At 32.9% G+C, this 22767-nt stretch overlaps 1 protein-coding gene across 2 annotated transcripts in view; it reads right to left on the bottom strand.

Annotated features, from left to right (window-relative positions):
- Positions 1-10890: 10890 nt before the first annotated feature.
- Positions 10891-22767, bottom strand: part of Cdh12 (cadherin 12) — a 783606-nt gene continuing 771729 nt past the window's right edge. For both annotated transcript variants that reach the window (XM_013349767.2, XM_026783769.1), the window contains 4 exons: positions 22411-22532; positions 20493-20610; positions 18347-18598; positions 10891-15063 (listed from right to left, as the gene is read on the bottom strand). In XM_013349767.2, coding sequence (XP_013205221.1) covers positions 14564-15063; positions 18347-18598; positions 20493-20610; positions 22411-22532 — 992 coding nt within the window. In that variant the 3' untranslated portion in view covers positions 10891-14563. The remainder of the gene's footprint in view (positions 15064-18346; positions 18599-20492; positions 20611-22410; positions 22533-22767) is intronic.

The raw sequence follows: 22767 nt of genomic DNA, 5'->3' as shown, positions 1-22767 counted from the left end.
ATATATCCTGGTTAGAGCTACTTTTCCATTTTAAGAAGTTTGTGAAAATGTCATTATAAGCCATAATTAGTAAGGTTTGAGGTTGCATTCTACCCACTGCTTGTGTCTTCAACTTCATACCTTTTCAAAAAGTGACAACTTCTGCATTACATTCCTAATTAGCAACTTTTCAATGAAATATATTTCGTAATTTAAAAAAAATACAAATTTTGTGAAATTTCATTAAAAAAAAAATGAGCCAGGTGGTGATGATACATGTCTTCAATACCAGCATTCAGGAGGCAGAAACAGATGTGTCTCTGTGAGTTTCAGACAAGCCTGGTCTACAAGAGCTAGTTCCAGAGCAAGCCCCAAAGCCACAGAGAAACATTGTCTTGAAAATCCTAAATAAATAAATAAATAAATAAATAAATAAATAAATAGATATGTAATGTAACATTTACAAAAGGACTTATTCAACTTTCCTTTATTTATTGAAAGTTTAGAAATCTTAGTTTACATTTTTGGATTCTTAAATAGTTCTTATTATCATGTTTTTTAAGATGCCCAAGTTTGATTATTCCTATTTTATTATCTATCACCATGCACAAAACTCAAGTCCAAATGGATTAAAGACCTCAATATAAATCTGACCATACTGAACCTAATAGAAGAGAAAGTGGGAAGTAGTCTGCAACACATGGGCACAGGAGACCAATTCCTACGCATAATCCCAGTGGCACAGACAATAAGAGCAACAGTGAATAAATGGGACCTCCTCAGACTGAGAAGCTTCTTTAATGTAAAGGACACTGTTATTAAGACAAAAAGGCAACCTACTGAATGGGAGAAGATCTTCACCAATCCCGCATCATACAAAGGTCTGATCTCCAAAATATATAAACTCAAAAAATTAGACATTAAAACTCTATTTAACCCAATTAAAAATGGGGTACTGAATTGAATAAGTTTTATATATATTAAAGTATACATTATCATTAAATGAAAGCTTTAAAAGTACCAAAGTCACAAGTTTTGCAAAACATTGAGAAAATAGAAACATGGCAATAAACGCAGATGTATCACCTTATTATACTTGCCTGTGCCAGCCATGAGAGGCTTATTGACACTGATGTTTAAGAATAGAATTGCTCAGTTCTCCCACACATTCTCAGCACACAGGGACCTCTATTATTGAATCTGAAACATAGCAGGGAAAGGCTAACATAAACAGGATGAATTTTTAAAATTATTTTGAGGCTAAATAAGTTTCAATTTTAGAATCATTCAAATCTTGGAAAATTTAAATATGTAAATTTAGATGTCTGGAAGATGGAAGCCAAGCCCAAATGCAGAAGGCATTTATACTTTATACATACCACATGATTTCTTTTACATGACACACTTGTATTTTGATTCTGTTCAACTGCATGATATCACTTAGGTGTCAAAAAATGTCATATGTTGAAGCAGTCGAGAGATACACATCATTTGATAAGCTACAGGTATGGGGACATGAGAGCATGTGCTGCATTATTGACACTGAAGACAAAAGAGGACACAGGGCCCTGGACCTATCCCTGCAAAGTTATAAAGAGCCGAAACCTGAAGCTGCCAGGGATGTGGTCTGCTCACTTGTTGAAATGGGAGACAATGTAACAAAGAATATGATGGAGAATATTTGAGCAAGATTCTCAACATTGACCATTTGGTTAACACACAAAATAGACACAGAGAAAGAGAGAGAGATAGTGACAGAGACAGAGAAGAAGATGGAGACAGGGACAGAAAGAGAGACAAAAAACAGAGACACAGAGAAAGGCAGAATATATACACATAAAACCAAAAAAAATATTTCGAGAATTTTGCATTTTGTACATTTTGAACTAGGATTTGTATTCTGGATTTTAATTGTGCAGACAGGAATGGTTTAAAGACATGAGAGGTAAAATTATTGCCAAAAATATACAAAATTTAATAAACTCAGAGAACAATAAGGTGACTATTGATTTCCTATGAGGACAATTTCACTGCAGATTTCCACGAAAAAAAGAATGCATTTATCGTGCATGAAAGAAGTAATAACTTATCAAGACTTCATTTTTACATGTATTTTATGAGGTCAGATTGAAAAAAAAAAGTCAAAAATGAAAACTCCTGTATTCAGTTACTAATTTTGGCTGTTTGGGGCAGTAAACAATAGTAGATAGGCAAAAAAATCAATGAAAACATGCTGACCATGGGTCACCTTTAACTGATATTTATCAACTCCTCCATGCAAAATAAGTACTAAGAACTGTCTTTTCAACACGGCATGGAGATTCACCGGGAGAAACTGTATTCTGAGTTTTAAATGCATGTTAACAACATAATTAAAACAATTCATGTTCTCAGTTAACAATGGAATTAAAATTATGAATTAAAAATCTGGAAATTTCTTCAAATTCTAATAGAGTAGACAAAAGCTCTTAAGAAGACATGCAATTAAAGAAAGTTTTCAGAACTTGAAGTATGTTTTGGACTAAATTATAGACAAATTTCATCGTTCTACATTTTTAAACATTCATTGTATTCAATTTTGGAAAGTGTCTATCACTAATACATATACAAAAGAAGATAATAAGTCTTCTTTGTAACTGAATGTTGTAACTAATAAAAAGCCTTCAATATACCTGAATATTATACCAAAAAAATCAAAAAAGAAAAAGAAAAAAGAATATTTCTAAAATCATTAACTAAAGCATAGGTAAATTTACTAAAAATGAGTAAGTGAAAGAAATAACCGAATGAAGATGAGCATAAATTTATAGAATAAATAAAATAAAATTGAGAAAATTCATACAACACCAGCCAGTTAAAGAAGGCAGATGATGTAGAGAAGCAGTCAAGAAATTAAATGCCAGAGGAACACAAGGGTAAGGATGTGAAGGAAAGTCAGAAGATAAGGAGTGTCAGGCAACTCACAAGATCTCCTGAGTAAATCAGGAGCATGAGGACCTAGGGGGAGGGTTGAAGGGGAGAACAGAGGCAGGGAGGGGAGCAGAGCAAAATGTAGAGCTCAATAAAAAATCAATAATAACAAACAAAGATAAGGAGTGGCTAAAATGAGAAATTCTATCAAACTTTGGATGATTTACAAATGTCGACCCTTTTTCCTCATAAAGTAAAAAAATCCACACAGGACACACAGATACTGCTGTATCTATTAATTAATTGAAATCTGCAGTCAATAAGCTTTCATCAATAAAAGTAACATCTTCTGCTTAAATCACTGTATGTATAATAAAGCTTTAAATATGAACTAATGTGTTATAATAAAATCAATTTCCAGAATAAAAAAAAGTAACACTAAACTATTTCTTTTTAAAATTACATGTTCTAATATTGAACCAGCTAGGTTGTTAATATATTTTATGAAAAGATTATCTCACACTGCTCTCAATATTGCTAACAACATTATTAAATTTTTTCTAGATAAAGGAAAAAATGATATAGGCATCACAAAAAAGGAAATGTTTGTAGTTGAATATGAAAGTAATATTGTCATAGCACTTAAAGAGCTTACAGATCTCCTTTAAAATAGTAAACAAACAATAAATGGCAAGATGCAACATCATTTAAAATTAAAACCAATTATTTTTTTTATATTTCACTATACCAATTAGAATAAAATGAAACATTTATGATGCACAAAAAACTAAAACTAAAATTATTAAATTGTGACATATATTCATATAAAGAATACTGCTAAATTATTAAAAATGACTATCACATTGGCCTACCAGTATAGGAGCTCAATGATTCAATATTGTTGAAATATTCATTTTCTCTTACTAGATTTATAAATCCAATTCAATTCAGAAAGGAATTTAAAAAATTACTTTCTCAACATCACAAATTGGTGACAACATTTTTAAACAAAGAAAAAAACTTAAATAGCTTGTGAAATAATGTAGTGATCAATGAACAGTGTGGGCAAAAAGAAATTCTTGTGAATACAACCAACTAATCCTCCAGTAAAAGATTCAAGAGTAAATTGTCAATAATTTATTAGCAAAAACTGTGCTTTAACAAGTGGATGGTAATGTTCATGATCCCCAACCAATTACCACATTCTCATATCTGATACAATTTAATGGAATATCATCATAAGCCAAAAAATAAAATAAAAAATATGTGAGCTGTAGAGCTGTATCATCTATAAAGAGCATTTGATATTTGTGTGGAGAACCCAAGTATGGTTTCCAGCACGCCTATCAGGAAGCTCACAAAAGACATGAACCTGTAAGTACTGATGATCTGACACCATCTTCTGATGTCTGCACCCTGGCATGCTAGTGGACTTACACACATGCAGAGGCATACTTATAAAAATTAAAACATTTATTGATAATGGATTTCAGCTAAAGAATCAAGAAGTAGGAAAATAAAAAGCATGCGCTTTAATAATGATACTTTGAGCAACTAAAAATCTATAAACTGGTAAAAGTATATTCAAAACATGTATCTAATCAAGGAATTTCACTCAAACACACAACTTTTAAAACTAAAGAGAATTTAAAGCATTATGTTTAAAACATATAGACAGGAACAATGAACAAATATCTCAAAAGTGCAAACATAAATGCAGCAGGGTATGTAATCATATGAAAATGTTCTTAGAATTATTTGTCATGAGAAATAAAATATCTAACATGCATGAGCAACATACTGTTCCATTCCTATGAGAGCAGCTCATATCAAAGCAAGCTGGCAATGCCAATATTGTCAAGACAAGAACCCTCTGTTGTGGGAAAGCAAAGCATTGCACAGTTGCTCTTTAAGATTTTTCAACAGTGACTTCTTTGTGGTGTTAATGTCCTGCCATCAGGCTTCTCAGTATTCGCCTTCATGATTTAAAATCATATTGACACAAAGACCTGTGCATGAACAATGATAGATGTCTATTGCTTATAATCAAGAAGATCTTCACACAAGCTAGACACCTTTCATTTGAGGGCTAAACTATGGAAAATCCATACAAGGAAATGCAATTCTATTAAACTCAATGGATTATCACACTCATGAAATCATGTATGAATCTGAAATTCAGATTGCTCAGTGAAAGAGCCAGACTGTAAAGGCATCATACTTTATCATTGTAACTAAGGATATCATAGAAAAGAAAATATAAAGATAATAAATAAATTCATGTATTCTAGTTCAGGGGAGGCACTGCAATGTGTGAAAGTGCCGGGGTCTTTTTGAGCAAGCAAAATTCTATTGTTAGAAATGTAATATTGATATGAGCTGACCTCTTCCAGTCTGTCCATGGAAGCTGATGAAGTCAAGGTACCTACTAATCTCAAAGCATGAGGTGGGGCATAGTTGAGCAAGATACATTGAGATGACTTCTAGTCTCTGTCTTTGCACAAAGGTATACAAAGAAACACAAAGACGTGCACAGATGCTCATATAGGCACACACAGTAAAATCTTATCATAACCCAAATGTATAAGTCCATATTCATATGAATAAATAATCAGACTAGATAACTCTCTCATGGATAATTTAAATGCATTTTGTAGATTATTTTTCATTAAGACAGGAAACATCACTCTGTACTTCATATATACAGACAGTATCGACAAATTTTCTTTCAAATACTGCAGTGAGCTTGGAGGAAGTATTTAATTTAAAGTGTTGAATTTGTCAGTGTGTTTCTGCCAGATGTCAGGGAGACAAGCCATTTGGCTAAGGTACCTCTGGTTTGATTTGGTATGTATGGCACCTTATCTCTGATTTTCTTCCCAAAGCAGGTATTGTAAGAAAGATTTCATCCCGGAAAATATCCACAAAAAAACTCAATGTGAAGGCCATGCAACAAAAGATCCTTATTGCAAAAACTGTAAGGAACGTAAAAACCAAAGGGTGAAGAGATGATGAGATCTTTGAGAAGGCTGAGGAAATCTGAATGATCTGAACGTGTACCTATTGTGGATGGAATCTTAGAAGAGTAGAACTCATTAGATAAAAATTAGAAAATCAAAATAATCATAAATTTTAGTTGAAATGTATTTGTGCTGTGCTAATTCAATAATTATGAAAATGTGTCATAAAGTAACATGTCATTTGGGAGGTTTGATTCTACATATATGTATTTTCTATATCATATTAGCAATTTTTGATTAATTATTTAAGGAATAGACAACATAGCAGGAAGACAGTCAATTCCAATACTCAAAATAATGATTCTGAATTTCTTAGAGGAAGTATAGTAGTTTTATGGAGAACATGTGAAGAGGAAAGATGAAAAGAGAAGCCGGTTGATGATGGGGAGGTAGAGGAGAGGGAAAAAAAATGAAGAAAGAGGAAATTGGGGGAGCAGGAGGAAGGGAGGGAAGGGAAAGGAGGAAGGCAGTGAAGTGGACAGGAGGGAGCAGTTCAGAGCACAAACAAAATGGAAATTCTAGATTTAGAAAAGGATCAGACAGAGTTAAATGTAATGAATTTGAAATCAAGAAATGCATCTCTATATAAATGTATTTCCACATAATTCTCATGGTGTAATGTGCTTATATAAAAATAAGTATGCATATGAATTTAAGAACTAACCATTGAGAAATAAAATTTGCAAGTAAATGGAAGCCAAAATCATTCTTTGTGAGGTTTCTGAGACTCAGAAAAACAAATGACATGTATTCACTCATTTGTGGATATGACTTTTTAAATTAATAATAACCAAACTACAATTCCTATAACCAGAGTGGTTAGGAATGGACACAGGCAGGGTTTCCTTTGAAAGGATAAAGAAATTGACAGTTAAGGATGGATGTGGGGCCTTGAACAGGAAGATCTTTTGTCAACAAATGAAGTTCTTGTTACCAGATATGGGCTGCATTTAATTGAGTTTTTGGACAAAAGGGTCCCATATGAATATCCAGACAAGGCAGGCTATTGGTAAGACTGCACATGGCTCTTCATAAACTGACTGGCAGGCCCCATTACTGAAGACAATACCTACACAACTCCTTGAACATGGAGAGGTCAATCTGGGGCGTACATAATGCTCTCACCTCTACATTTTAGTGTCTTGATACAGGAGGGTGCTCTTCAAAGACCAATATAAATAATATAAACACTCACTGAGACAGAAAACCTTTGATCGGCAATATTGTTCTCCTACAAAATATGCTAGGACAATAATGGCACCAAACTTGTAGGAATAACTAAGCAATGTCTCATTTGACTTAGGGCCCAGAACTGATTGGGTAACCATGAGCCAGAGACTATATAGGCCTGAGACTTTGGTAAAACCAAACACTACTCTTAAAATAATGTAATAATAAAACGACTCCTAATGACATTCTACTATACTAATAGATCACTGCCTTGCTTACCAGTCACCAGAGAAACTTCCTCCTGTATCAGATAGAAACAAATATACAGACCCCCAACAGAAATTACACTGAGAGTAAAAGTCCTTGGAATGCACAGCCCTAAATGTGAAATCTGCACAAAATTTATTTCCTCAGGATTCAGGGAATCCAGTGGGAGATGACATATAGAAATGGGATATAAAATATAAAAGAATCGTGGGTAAAAGAGTATACCAAGAAAAAAAAATGCCTTCTAAATCTACATTATTGAGACTCACATGAACTCACAGAGGCCAAGGCAACATACATAGCATTGCATGGGTCTGCACCAGGTTTTCTGATTATACAATTTTTTTTTAGTGTTTATGTGGGATTCTTGAGTGTGAACACTAACTCGAGTGTGTCTCCTGTCTTGGACTCTTTTCCGTACGTTTGTTTGTCTTATCCAATTATGATGTGTTAGACTTTGTTTTATCTTATTTTTTCTTGTTTTATTATCATGCAATAGAAGCTTCTTTGTTTTCTAGTGAGAGACTGAAATGAAGTGAATGTGAATGCGATGGGAGGTAGGAAGCAACTGGGAGAAGTAGATGAAAGATGCAAGAAGTAGATCAGGATGTAGTTTATGAGCAAAATATTTTCAATAAAAAGAAAATAATTTTCTTAATAGCATTGATTAGCATGAGGAATTTATTACAATGGAGAGGAATAATGTTATCGATAAAGAAATGAAAGCACAGTGACAACTCTAATGGGAGATTTGTACTGGAGCTATGCAGGTACAGAGTCTAAGAGAAGGGAAAAAAATCAAGTGAACTGGGAAGTAGAAGGAGGAGTGGGAAGATGAGAGATGATCATATTCCATCCTCTTTATCAATTGCAGAAAGATCAAAGTAAAGATCACTGAAGTTTCAATTATGGAGGTACTAGTGAACTTCAAAAGAAATGGACTTCAGTTTCTATGGCACTGAGAACTGAGTGAGGTGGGAGTCTGCAGTTTGCACTTCAGAACTCTGCCAAAATCTCAGCTCTGCCACTGCTAATTATGTCTTATTGTCTATAGTTCCTAATAAGACCAAGATGTACTTACTCATATGAAAAATAGATAGGACAACATTTGTCTTATCAATGTTCTGTAACCATTTCACATTTAGAATAATTTAGGCATTGTATCCCTCAATATTAAAGGTATCACTTTAAGAAATGGAGGTAGCAGTCAGTGAAGAATAGTTACTGTCTTAGATCATTTTGTTAAAAATATATTCAAGTTTTCAGTCATGACTCATACTTTCTTTAATGATGACCAATTGAGAAAATACAAGATATGAAAAGTGCATTTAGAAACCGCAGTTTTAAGGAGGGTAAGACCTCTGAAAAGGCTGGATTTACTAGAGGTTAAAATGGAAAATAAAAATACATGGGTTAAAGATTCTTTGCTGTATTAGGCTTAGGTTGTTGATACTGATGCTTGAAAAGATGCTTTATGATATTGTTTCTAATATATGGGCTGTCAGTAATACACAGATACATCTTTTCAATTAATTTTTCTTTTACTATGTACATCATACTTTGAATATTGTGTAAAATATCAATTAAAGAACCAATAGTGTGTAGGTTATTTTTCTTAATAGTTTAATATTGAACTATAATATGACCTAGAACTTCCAGCGGTCACTGTTAACAACATTTGTAAGTACAATATAATATTCATTAGCCTGAAATTTGGAAGATAAAAACAGGAAGAGTTCCATCATGGATATTGAAATTAGATTTATTCATATTTTCAAAATTAATGGGTTTAATCCCTTATTTATTATTTCTCATTCTTACTCAAATTGTTTGTATTTTCTTGCATCATATTTCTTCAATTTCCATAAAACTTTACAAGTGTAAATAAACTTAGCTGCCTATGTAAATTCAAAACACTTTTAATAAACTTGCCAGTTAGATTGATTGCTGAAAAATCTGTATCATTAGAAATTATGAGAAATTCAGTGAAGGAATTCAGTGACATTTCACAAAACTAATTGGAAACATCACCCTTCGTAGTCATATGTATAAGTATTATGTATACATAAACAACAGGAAAAACTTGTTCCCATTAGCTGTTCGTTACAGTGAATATAACAACTAAATTCTCAGAATTTTTTCCGATTTTGTTCATATGTGTATGTCTGAGAAAGATTAAAATGATAACTATTTAAATGATAAGGGAATATGTTTTTTGGAAATCATTTGTTTACATTGTTTTTGTAATAAACATACATGGATGTGTCCGTGTTGATGTTTTTATGTTTTCTGTAAACCAGGTGTCATGTAGTCCACATAGCAGTGAGTGTTTCGGGTATATGAGTTGAAGGCTAACGGTGCAGTGATAGGATTATAGGCAGAACTCCATGGTGGATCATCACGTTAGCGCAAGAGTGAAGCTTGTCATCCAAAAGCATACTTTGTCAGATGCCACTAAAATATGTCGGAATCTAGACATTTCAAGGAGGGAGAAAATTGGAATGAGGAAAGTGGCTGAGGGAAGTAAATCTGAAGGTATTTCTAAGACAATATGATTTCCTTCCCTACATGTGACTTTGCATCTGACTCGGTGAGAAAAATGAACATGGAATTGCTATATGCAGCTATAATCAAAGTGATATGAAGCTCAAGATGTAACTCACATATTAATTATAAAATAGAAATAAGAAAAACAAATTGTAACAAATACCTCTGTAATTAAACAGAAAACCCTTGTAAAGAAGATAGTTATAACTAGAAGACATAAATGAGATGACCACCATATAATATGCTGGAAGTAAAATTTAAAAGATAATACAATTTACTATTAAACAATGAATATACAATAACCAAATGTGAAAATTACAACAAAGTAAAACTTAAGATTGCACCAAAGTGAACAAAGGGAAATATCAACAGTATCACAAGTTCCAAAGCTCCGTAATAAAAGGGATATAAAAGACTTAGTCATTAAAATAACAACATAGAGGCTTAAAAGGGAAGTCTTTAACACTGAGAGTAAGAAAATGATGATTATCCTCATAAAAATACTATGGCTACTTTGATGAAGGATGGATACAGGCATCATTCTGTATCACCTAATGAGTTGATGATAGAATACGAGAAAAAATAATTTTCTCAAACAAATATGTTTTACATTTAATCATGTGTATATTTGTAATTTCATTGACAGGTATCCACATGTGTGTATTCAGGTACATTTTAAGTCCAGAAGTGGGTATCAAAATCCCTGGGTAAGGGAGTTAATGATAGCTGTGTGCTATCCTGATGGTGGTGCTAGTAACTAAACACTGGTCCTTCTTTAGAGCTGCATGTTCTCTTAAAACTGAGCAATTTCTCCTCTCCCCACATTATGTTTTAACATAATGAGAAAGCAATGGTTTGAAATAAGTTTTGGATAGCTAACCAACCTACTACCTTTTAAATGGCAAGGTGAAATTTTTTTGAGCAAAGGATCTTATGCAAACCATACTTTCATAATCAATTTTTTTGTTAGTAACATAGTACTAATTTAAACCACCTCTATTCTAAAAAATACACTTAATCAGGGAGCCACTAAAATACAATACTTTCATATATATATCAATTTAAATTATTATTTATTGTTTTTCTTGTTGTTGCTATTATTTTTATTGTTCCAATGTATTTGTAATTCTTGTGGTGGATGCCTGCTCTCTTATGGTATTGCCCTGTATCGTATAACACCCTCATATTTCCTAATAGTACTGATGTTTTTGCATAATCTTTAAGGAAGGAGAACATCCATCCCTCAATATCTGGGTTTTCATTATGTTATGATGTTTTTATATTTTTACTTCACAGAATAATTATATATATATGAATATATAACAGATAATAATATATATCAATAGAATTAGTTGTATAGTTTTCTGAAGTAGAACTAGGGAGTTTTAATGAATGATCAATCAAATCCCTACTCGATTTAAATATTTTTTTATGTACAACTTCAAATATCCATGGGTCTTTAAATGATCTTAGTCTGTAGGTAAAATATTTGCTATGCTTCATACAGTCATTACTATAAGTTAAGGACAAGAAAATTTTGATTAATTGTACATGGTAGTGCATATAACAAATAAGTTTCACTAAAGAGAATAAAACACTGGAGGCCAAGGAATTTGATCCAGAGGACAATTTGAGTCAAAAGAGTGAATATGGTTCAAAGCACGCAAATTTGTTTTTAGTATACATCAATAACACTGCTTCACTTTTGTATATTGATTGTACACTTCTTTAAAAAGCATTGAAGGCAACAGACAAGTCATATATATGTACATATGTAGATCTATAAAGATAGACATGCAAGCCAATAACAAAATGTGGTTTAGTTGTTTACAGCTAAAATCATTCATATAAATTTTCAGCATTTTTATATTGCTTAATGCTTGAATGAAAGACAATACCTATTTGCATGAATAAAAACATCCCAAGTGTAACCGGTATTGAAATATTAGGCTTAGTCCTTTCACTAGCCTAAAAGATATAATTACCCCTCTAACTGTAAGCACCAAAGGATCTCTTTTACACATCATATATTATTTTGATCATTATATCTAAGATTATTTTCATATTACTTTTATTGGTCATTGTCAATCAAATGCTAGTTAAAAAGTATATATTGTTACAGTCTTCAGATTGGGATTGGACAAATCCACATGCTCAAGAACCAACCCAAATTCCTTAGACTGGGATAGTATTTGGTGATAAGGCCTTTAATAAGGTAAACCAGGTAAAAAGAGGTCTTGTGGGTAGATGCTTCTCTAATAAGAAGGCTGCCTTATGAAAAGAGAAACAGAAACAATCAGAGACCATACCAAAGTAGAAAGAGATAAAAACAAAAAAGGAAGGAAAAGAGGTTTTCTCCAAGACTAGAAGATGGTGAGAGGAAACCCCATCTCTGAGACATGAGGAAACTTGGTTGTTTAAAGACACTTTGTCTGTGATAAGTTGTTATGATCATCTTAATAGTTAATGATGTAATGTAGGAAATGACAAAGATATTTGGAGTGGTATGTGTGATGGAAACCAAGTGCTCCACATTGCATATTTTCATATTTTCTTAGTTTTGTAGTTTAAAACAATCTGTCTCTCAGATCTTCATGTCTTCATGGCTTCTTCTTAGCATCTTTTTGAAAAGGCAGTTATATTTCCTGCGAAAATACTAAAAGCAATGACAATCTTTAATAAAAATGCTGTCTTTATAGGATGTGGTCTTGCATATTAACCTCCTTCGGGAGACAATCTTCATACATAGTGAAATAAGAAATAGGTCATATTAGGTGTTTTCTTCTCTAGTATGAAATGCAATTATAAGTTCTATAAAACAGTTGCTTTTCTCAGGTGTGAAATCCTGAAATTATTTGTTTCTTTATTACATGAAAACGGAAACAACAGTGGAATGGTTTGCTGACTCAGAACGTGAAATCCCATCACAAAAGGGCTAAGATGAGCCTGAAGAAGAAGGAAAGCACAGACACAATGGGCATATCCCTACACTATAAAAAAATTTGAAAATATGCATTTGAGAATTGGCTAAAATTTATTTGTCCATCCTTTACATTTCTAAGACTCCACAGTGTGCAATTTTATTTTCAGAGCCTCACAAATGATAATGATATTCACAGATATTTAATAACATATCTTATGTATGCATATTTAAGTAACCTTAATTATTCTCTATGTATATCATAGGTAGAAGTGGTCAGTTGTTACAAACACATTGTTAAGAATAGTTGTTACTTTATGTTTGGTTTTCATTTGCTGTATCACGTGAAATTTTGAATAATGGATAACCCGTGTTCAATTGATTTGAGCCTTGTTTATTAATGTAGTCATAAATCCTACTATTTCACAGAATTTGCATAAACTGTAGAAGTTCTGTCAGAAGAATTATAAGGAGTAATTTACATTAGGATTTTTGTAGATGAGAAACTGGAAAAAGGTGACTCTGAGCCAATATAAAAACTGAGTTTACAAAGTTCAAATCAACATCACGAGAGCAAGTGAATCAGCTGCCTGGCATTGAAGGTTTGCTCCCTTTGGGATTTAGTCATTGGTTTGATTTTAGAAGTTCCTGACTCTTATTTCTTCAGTAGTACCGATTAAAAGTTCGTACTTGTTATAAATCACACTATTTGATATGCATTTTCTTGGAATCATTCATCAAAGTACCACTGATGAAAATGCTAGGAATTTGAATGGAGACTTTTTCTCATGTTTAAATGAGCCATATATTTTTCTTTCAGAAATTTCAGGAGAAACACATCTGAAACTTTATCTTTGACTGGGAAATTAAAGGATTTGTTGATATTTTAAAACCAGTTTTCACATACCAGTTTAGAATTAAGCAAACCAATGTTTATTTGAAGTTGGAATTTGAGCCCTGAGGCATCGTTTTACAAAGAGGGATCCTTATAATATCCTGTATATAATTTTAGTTTTTGGAAAAGTTAACAGCTTAATTAACATCTTTAACATGAAATAATGTTATGATTTAAGCATTGCTCTTAGAATTCATGACTTACATATGGAATTTCATGTCTCATTTATTCCAGTTTCTGAAAGAATAGGAAAAAACAAATAATTTTCAGTTTACAATTTTGAAAAGGAAACATTTGCCTTCTAAAAAGATGGGGTTTGGGAAGTGTTCTTCTTTGTTCTTGAAAGGAATGCGAGTCAGCGTGTCGCTTTTGCTCCTTGACAGAGACACGCCTGGTTTGTTCCTCTTCATCTCAGACTCCTGCAAAGCCATCACAGCGGAATGTTGTGTACACCACGTTCAATGATAAGAGTTTCAATAGGCACTTTAGTGGAATTAAGAAAAATCTCACACTCTTCCACCGTGATGCCACATAGCTATCTTCATTCTAGGTTGTCATGCCAGTGAATTGTATTTAATAGACCTGAGCTCTGCTCAGAGTGTTCCTGAAATAACAAGACAAAACAAAGCAAGGACGCATTATAGGATTTATCTTGTGTTATCAGAATAACCCAAAATGACAAGACAGTAAATAGGACAAATTGCTAGAAACTGCATGATCAAAGGAATCTTGTCCTGTAGATTCAGGAAGTGTGTGTGTGTGTGTGTGTGTGTGTGTGTGTGTTAACATTTTTTCTTAATATTTTTGATAAAATTTTCTTCTCTAGATGTGTATTAACCAGTCTTTTCGTCTTCCCTAGGTCACATTATCAGGACTGTGACTCTCCTCTTCTCCAAACATGTCTGCCAAGACTTTAAAGCGGGGCCCCCAGTCTGTGAGATAGTCGTAGTCCTGGTCTGCTTCTGTGGTGAGAGAGTCTATGGAGCTGAGTGACTCTGCCACTGACCCATTTCCCTCATATGCATAAGTGGCCAGGGAATCATATGGTGGGGCAGCTGGATCCGCATCGTTTTCCTGTAGCCTTTGGTGAATAAAATCCCTTATGTCTATGTTGTCTTCCGCATGCGGTCTGTGACGAGGAAAACAGAGGGAGTCTGGTTTTATATCCCTGCGAATTTTATTCTCTTCAATCACCTTGGGATTTCTCAGAGCCCCAATGTCAAAAGCCTGGGTGTCTTCCTCCCCACCTCCTTCATCATCATAATGGATGACATTGTCTCTTATGTCTTCCTTAGATGTCATCAAGGTGTCTTTCTTCCTCTGCCTTCTCAATGCTACATACAGCACAACTATAGCTAGAAGGACACACAAAAATCAATTTGGTAAGTGGAAGCACATATATCACTTATTCTCTGTAAATGCTAAAGTAGATCAAGAATAGCTAAATTTCTTTAGTGGCCTCATAATATGTTTATAGTAATAATAATATGATCAATAAGGTTATCATGCATATGTTTATGAATTTTCTAATGCCAACTTCACATTGAAATGCTAAATAGTAGAAGACTATAGAAAACCATTAATAATATCAAATATTTTTCTATTACATTTTAGTATTTTGGGCTCAGAGAAAATATTATGGCAATAAAAATGGATATGTACTCACTCATAAGTGGATACTAGCCATAAAGAAAGGATATTGACCTATAGTTTATGATCATAGAGAAGCTAAGTAACAAGTGAACACTAAGAGAAACATATATAGATCCACCTGGAAAGTTGAAATAGACAAGATTACCTGACAAAATTGGGAATATAGTAGTGTAAGGGGTGAGGGACAAGGTGGAAGAGGAGGAGAGAAGGGGAGGGGTGAGGAGAACATGAGGAAAAGGGATAGTCAAGATGGAAGAAAGATGGGGATGAGAGCAAGAAAAGAGATATCTTGATTGAGGGAGCCATTATATTGTTAGCAAGAAACCTGGCTTTAGAGAAATTCCCAGGAATCCACTAGTATGATTCCGGCTAAGACCCTAAGCAATAGAGGCAAGGGTGCCCAAACTGGCCTTGCTCTGTAGTCAGAGTGATGAATATCTTAAATATCACCATAGAACCTTCATCCCAACATCCAGTTGAAGAGTGAGAGGAATGAGAATATGAGCAAAGAGGTCAACAACATAATGCGTACACCCACTGAAACAGTCTACCTTAGCTAATGGGAGCTCACCAACTCCAGCTGGACTGAGAAGGAACAAACACAGCACAAAACTAGTCCCTCTGAATGCGATGACAGTTGTATAACTGGGGCAGACTGAGGAGCCACTGGAAGGACACCAGAACTTATTCCTACTGCATGTATTGACTTTTGGGGAACCTATTTGCTTTGGGAGGGATATCTAGCTCAGCCAAGCTATAGTATGGAGGGCCTTGGATCTTCCCCGGTGCAATGTGCCTTACCCTCTCTGAAAAGAGGATAGGGGTGGTATGGGGGATATGTGGAGGGAATGGGAGAAATGGAGGGAGTGGGAACTTGGATTGGTATGTATAATGAGAAAAGATAGTTTGTTTTTTAAAAAAAATTAAAACATAAAAATAAAATAATTTGGTGTACCTATTCATTGCAATTGTTATTTTACCTTTTTATTTCTAGTTTCCGAATACTCACCATTAAGTTAATGGTATTTATTATTCAAAACATAAGCAGGCACATAATGACAAGATGAAATAAGTGTTCATCTTTTGGACAACAGTCTCACGTCCTTGCAAAAGAATAACATTAGTATAAAGACAAGTGTGTTTCTTTTTTTCAAAGCAGAGATTAAATGAGAGCCTAGAAAATGATCAATGGTAAGAGATGATGTGTTTATTCCCTCTCTCACCAAATTTAAAGTTGAGCATATTGGAAGGAAAGTGGAGCCTTAGATGTTGCTTCTTAAATAATCCATGAATGGTATTTAGGACTGTACAGTCTTCCCTTGGCATATAGAATATCCAATGCAAAGTCACTGATGCTGATATCCCAGGGGTTGGGCAATATACTGAAAACCTTGAAGAGCATTACTACGTGTCAAAAGATTTAACAGGGCAAAGGTAGAGAGTCAGGCTCTATTCGATTTGGAGGAAAGCGATCTATAAGAAATACCAGGCATGCAGGTTTCTTTCTATAGTTTATCCTCACTCCTTGAAAGGAGACTAAAACTGTGCAATAAACAGTATGTGGCTGAATATTCAGGAATAAATGTATTTTGAAACCGAGTCTTATATAAGACAATGATAAAGTGATTATTTTTTATGAAGAAGAGGGTTAAGAGTACCTAGACTAGTACAAGAGAACTATGGCTATTCAGGAGGAATTACGGGAGATAATTACACAGCAAGCACCATCGATATTGGTGAGGTAACAATTTGCTTGTTTACTTCATGAGGGAACATGAGCCAAAGGAGAATACCTACAATAATTTGAGCCTTGTTATGAAGATAAACAAGTACTTCCAGATTCAATTAGCTACATGTTTACAAAGGAGAATGGGTACATTGAGTTGATATCTAATACTAATTAAACATGGACAATTTCTATGTGAGAAATCTATTTGAATACACAGCTTGAAGTTTGTAACACTAGTAAAAACATATGCTAGACAAATGTCATCTTGCATTATGAAGACATAATTGAATGCTTTGTTCATGTAACCAAGCTCTCCGCACAGAATTAATACTTACACTGTTCAAATTGGTCTAGAAGTTACTAGGCAACAATGAGTGTCGATTTGGGGAGTTTTCTCTATAAGGTATTACTCACTGCTTACTATTATTTCTATTCTAGAGAAAAAGCTATTGTCCTGTTTTTTAAAGAATTTTTAAATGATGACTATTGTGTAAGCTCAATTCCCTGGTTTATATCCGTTTTCTTTGATTTTAAAGAGTGACCATAAAAAAATATTAAGTTATTTTAGGATGGCAGTGTAAGCAGAATGTAAACATATTTAGGGTCCCTTTAATCTCTGCCTCTTTCATAGACCCTTTGCTTTCTTCTTTTCTTTGTTAGATGGAAATTAGAAAGTATTACTCATCTGGGATATTTTAAAACTACCATATTGTTTTTATTAGGCAGGACAATTAATAGTTTTCAAAGTTAATAGAGAAATTGTTTTATTTTGTTTTTGAAAATAAAAGTTTATTTAATGGAACTCATTGGAAGTACAATTTTGATAATTAAGGATTGTATTACAAAGAATGAGAATTTATGTAATCCTATTGTAACTATCTTTTAAACTCAAGATTATTGGGAATAATTAGCAAGATTTTTATGAATGCCATATATTTTAGAACGTTAAAAAATTTCAAACCCAGTTTACACACATAAATCTGAGAAATGTTTTTAAAATTGATAGTTATCACAGAGATTTTCTTGGTAGAAAAGAAGTAAAATTTTCAACATTAACATTCCTCATGACTTAAAGACAGTGATGATGTTATATGGAAAATACCAAATGGAAAACATATTTAATAAAAATTGTTTCTAATAATTACTAATACTCTAACCAGCTCAGTAAACGTAATTAAATAGACATGATAATTTGATGTGGCATATAATACAGAGATAGAGAGAGATACAGAAAATACGATTATATGAAAACTAACCTAAGAGTATAACAATGCATAGTAGTATTGCAATCAGAGCTCCAGTGCTCAGTCCTACAGGTAGGAAAATTGCTTCCACATTACAGGACAGGATGGTCCCATCAGAGTCACATCTGCAAACACGAATCGTCATTGTGCTCGTGCTGCTCTGGACAGGGTAACTGCTGTCCTCTATTACAACAGGGAGGAAATACAGCTCTTGTTGCCTGCGGCTGTATCCATTTCTCCGGGTTTCAATTCCAGCTGTGTTGTCTGCAAAACATAATATTTATGATAACGTAGTTTCTGTGAGTTTCATTTCACCTTTTAAATTGGTGTCTGCTAAGTAGTAGGAAAATCTTCTTAAATCAGTAAAATGCATTCTTATTTAAATTATTGATTAGATTATTATTGAAACTGTTTAAATGTAATCATATGTAATTAAAACAATCCTCTGAGAAAGAAGAAACATTCATCTTGATGGTGTATGTATTAAATGTCCCATTGAGAAAGAAGAGCTTTATAAGGATATGTAAGAAGTTCCCTCAGGTTTTTTTTCCTGATATCAAAATCAAATTCAGTGGAGGGAAACTTCTATGAATATTATTATTCTAAATACAAAAAGTCGAATATTCAAAAGTACAATTTAATAATATCTTTTGAGATGTTAATACTATCTTTATTTCATTGTATCTTTAATGAAGCCAAAAATTATATTTCACTTTGACTAATACAAAGAAAATATCTAAATATATGATATCAAATGCATTTATTCTTATATAGAGAATTGAGCATGAGAGCCAATGGAAGCATTCTCGTTCAAATGATCACAAGCCCCATTTCTTTAGACATCAGTATTTTTAATGTACTGTTATCTAAGTACTGACATTTTATATATTGTAAAGTGTTATTAGCTTCATGATCAAAAATGAGTATGCTAGTTTTAAAATCATACATTTGGTGTATTTTTTTATTCACAGCTATTTATCACATCACACCATAAGATAGAGCCAAACCATTCAAGTTCATTAGTGAGAAATATGGATATTCAGACTTTCTTCTCTCTATTCACCCACAACATATGGTTTTCTCCAGACATTCTTTCATTTGGCCAGTTGTCCCCATCATCATGATATCATGTCATTTTACTTGTTTGAAAAAGAAAATCCACTAGAACTTCAGTTTTCTCATCAAATATAATATCAGATATCTGATATTAACATGTTATATAGGTGCTTGGAGTAGATTAATGCACAAAGTCACAGAAGTAAAACTTGAAACGTATTACAATTGATTCTAGCATAGAAATGACTTGGCTTACACCTTTTAACTTTATGATAGTAAGAAAGCGTCTCAAAACAAGGACTCTGTTTGTACTTGTAGCAAATACCTAATGCATTTTAAAGCCTTTGAAAATTTGTTAGATAACATTGTCCAGTGGGAGCCAGTGTGAATGTTCTGCTCACACATAAGGAAGTCTAGAGTGAGCTTTACACTAGATAAGCTATAATACATTATCTGCCATTGGATGTTTTCCGTTTTTAGATTTAGATGGTTGAGAAACATTCCCACCATGAAATGGAGAGTACCCATCATCTAATACAACAAATGTTTCCGTGATGGCTGTAATATTATCAGATACAGTAATATAATAGAAGTGTTGATAGTAGAATATGATTGTGGAAGATATGATTTCAGAAGCTGTATCTAAAATTATTTTAATAGACTCTTTTGAAGTATTGTATTAAAGTTTTTGTATGTGATCTCAATAGAGAAGTTCTGGGTTCTACATTAATTAGGAAAATACTCCCTGTTGTGGCCCATGGGAAATCAAGCAGTGAGAATGAAATCCTGTTCATTCTAATTGAACTGTCTGATTCTCAACCTCTGTACTATTTGTTGCTCAAATAAAAGAAATGAATACAGAATTAATTTGCATGGATAAGATCTTTGCATATTATTATATGACTTTATTCCAAATAAGGAAGCAATCAATTTCTCAGAAAAAATGCTTTATTTGTTTAAATCATTAAAAGCCCTCTATAAAGAAAGTAAGCTGTCTTATCTATGCATTGTAAAACTGTTTCTAGGAAAAGCAGTTGAATCATCCTCGTGTGCCCTTTGACAAAATTCCATTAGAGGTGAGTCTGTAAGTGGTTATACTTACTTCTGAAGTCATGAACTGTAAAATTTGGTTTGATGGCAGCCTCTGGTGGTAATCTAAAGGAGAATTGCTGCCCAGCAGGTGAAAGATCTCGGTCTGCAGCACTTACTGTCTGAATTATCTGAGACAAAGTTGAGATTAAACTTGAAGTCACTCATCAATTTCACAGGGAACTCTACACAACAGTCTAATAACTTTATTTAATAAAGAATGTAGATAGAGAGAAATGCCACTTTTCGAATCAATATCAGTGGTCATATTACTTACACATACCTTTTGTGAGCATTTCCCTAAGGTTTTGCAGATAATAATGGCAGCTACAATCAGAAGACACATCCTAATTCTAAATCAATATCTGTGTAACGAAAAAGCATTGAAAATTTCCCTAACAAACAAACAAAGAAAAAAGAGCCTTTCTTGCATGTTAAATTAAATGATATATATGCGTTTCAGACTAAATAAGAAATTCTACTAGAAACACCGCATCTGATTACATCAGTGTCCCTGTAAGAGCAAAATTGAAGATCAAGTACATTGTGAGTGCTGATTTATTTAAAAAAAACTATAAAAAGAAAGACAAATTAAAGAATACATGCCTGTTTGTGTTGCTATGTTACTCTACCCATCCTCCATTGCTTAAGATTAAATAATACATATTTCTATGTTACTTGGACAAGGAAACATTCACATCTCTGTTTCAAAGTGTCTCCCAAGTTGTAAGTCTTTGTTAAATCTAAATAATTCAGCATTGATCTCTTAAAATTTAAACTAAAAGTAACTTCAATTTATCCTGGAAAATGCAATTAGTTGATTCACAAATGAGAAGGAATACCAAATAGGATATCTAAAAGCCATATACTACAGAAAATATTTGGAAGTATGTTAGAGACAGAACAGAGAATGTGGAAAACTTTCAAGCATATGAATTAAACAATTTTCTACAGTAAGAGTTTGGATGTTCCACACAATGGTAAATGATAGAAAAATAAAAGGATAGATAGTATAAAGTTTCATGGTAGATTCTAATCTATAGATATGTAGATAATTAGATACAATCACAAAGCATATACATACACATATTCATATATATGTGTGTGTATGTATGTATGTATGTATTCTTATTAGACAATGATAGAGGACAGATAATCTATCCTTATAAATAGTTCATAGACAAGGGACATAATAGATGGGACCAAGTTCAACGTGACCCAAACCTACATATTCTGAACTCTCAAAGAAGATTTCAGGGTCATCTCTTTTTAAAAGGGTTTTCTAATAAAAAAGAAAAAAGGTATTTGTTAAAACAGAGCCTCTGGGCACACAAGCTTATTTTTCATTACTTTCCCCACATGAAAGGAAAGGAAGTTTAACTCATATAAATTTTATTTTTGCCAAAGTTCAAATCTTTAAGGTATAACAAACTCACATTTAATTTTGTAGAGGATAATTCCCAAATGCATTAATTCAAAGAATTATAAGATTTTTAATTTTTTTGAAATTTTTATTAGATGTAAAATAACCTTAATGTAGTGGGACATTCAAAAATTAAAAACAAACTAATATACACAATTTTAGTTTATGTATTCTAATGTTTCAAATAGTCAAATTGAAATTATTTAATAATAGTACTTCATCATTTACTATTTCAGACTCTGAATCAAGAGGTGGTTATATTAGTTATCTTTGTTATAATTCTGTATCCATAAAAAAATTGAGGCTGCTACATTGTTCTTTTATTAGCTTCACATCCATCCATCTACCATTAATTCATATGAGTCTAGAATCATTCATATGTAAATTTAATAAAGACATATAATGCAGGAAAATAACTAACTCATGTGTATTTTTGTCTGGACTTAAAACTTAAAGCATAAACATACAGGTCATTGTACACAGTTTGTGAAGAGTATTGAGAACATACCTGCCCTGGTTTGGCATTTTCACATACAGCCGTCTCATATGGCACAGATATTTCTGGCGGAAATTCATTGACATCTAGGACATTAATCAGTATGTTGACTTTGCTGGTCAATAATGGGTTACCTGTTGAATACATAAAAAGATAATATTTGTAAACATGGATTCTGCTTCTCTGAAAGCCATATTTGTTCTCAATTATTTTTGATATAAAATGGAAAATAATCTTCAATTGTAGGAAATTGTAAGGTATCAACTGCAAAAAAATAAACAATGAACAATAAGAGAGTTATTGAGGAAAAACTAATGGAGAAGGAAGAAGACACAGTCACAGGTAGCAGTAACTGTGTCCTGGAGGAAG

The sequence above is a fragment of the Microtus ochrogaster genome, chromosome 19, assembly GCF_000317375.1.
Source record: "Microtus ochrogaster isolate Prairie Vole_2 chromosome 19, MicOch1.0, whole genome shotgun sequence".
Taxonomy (NCBI): domain Eukaryota; kingdom Metazoa; phylum Chordata; class Mammalia; order Rodentia; family Cricetidae; genus Microtus; species Microtus ochrogaster.
This window is presented reverse-complemented; position numbering and strand designations above follow the sequence as displayed.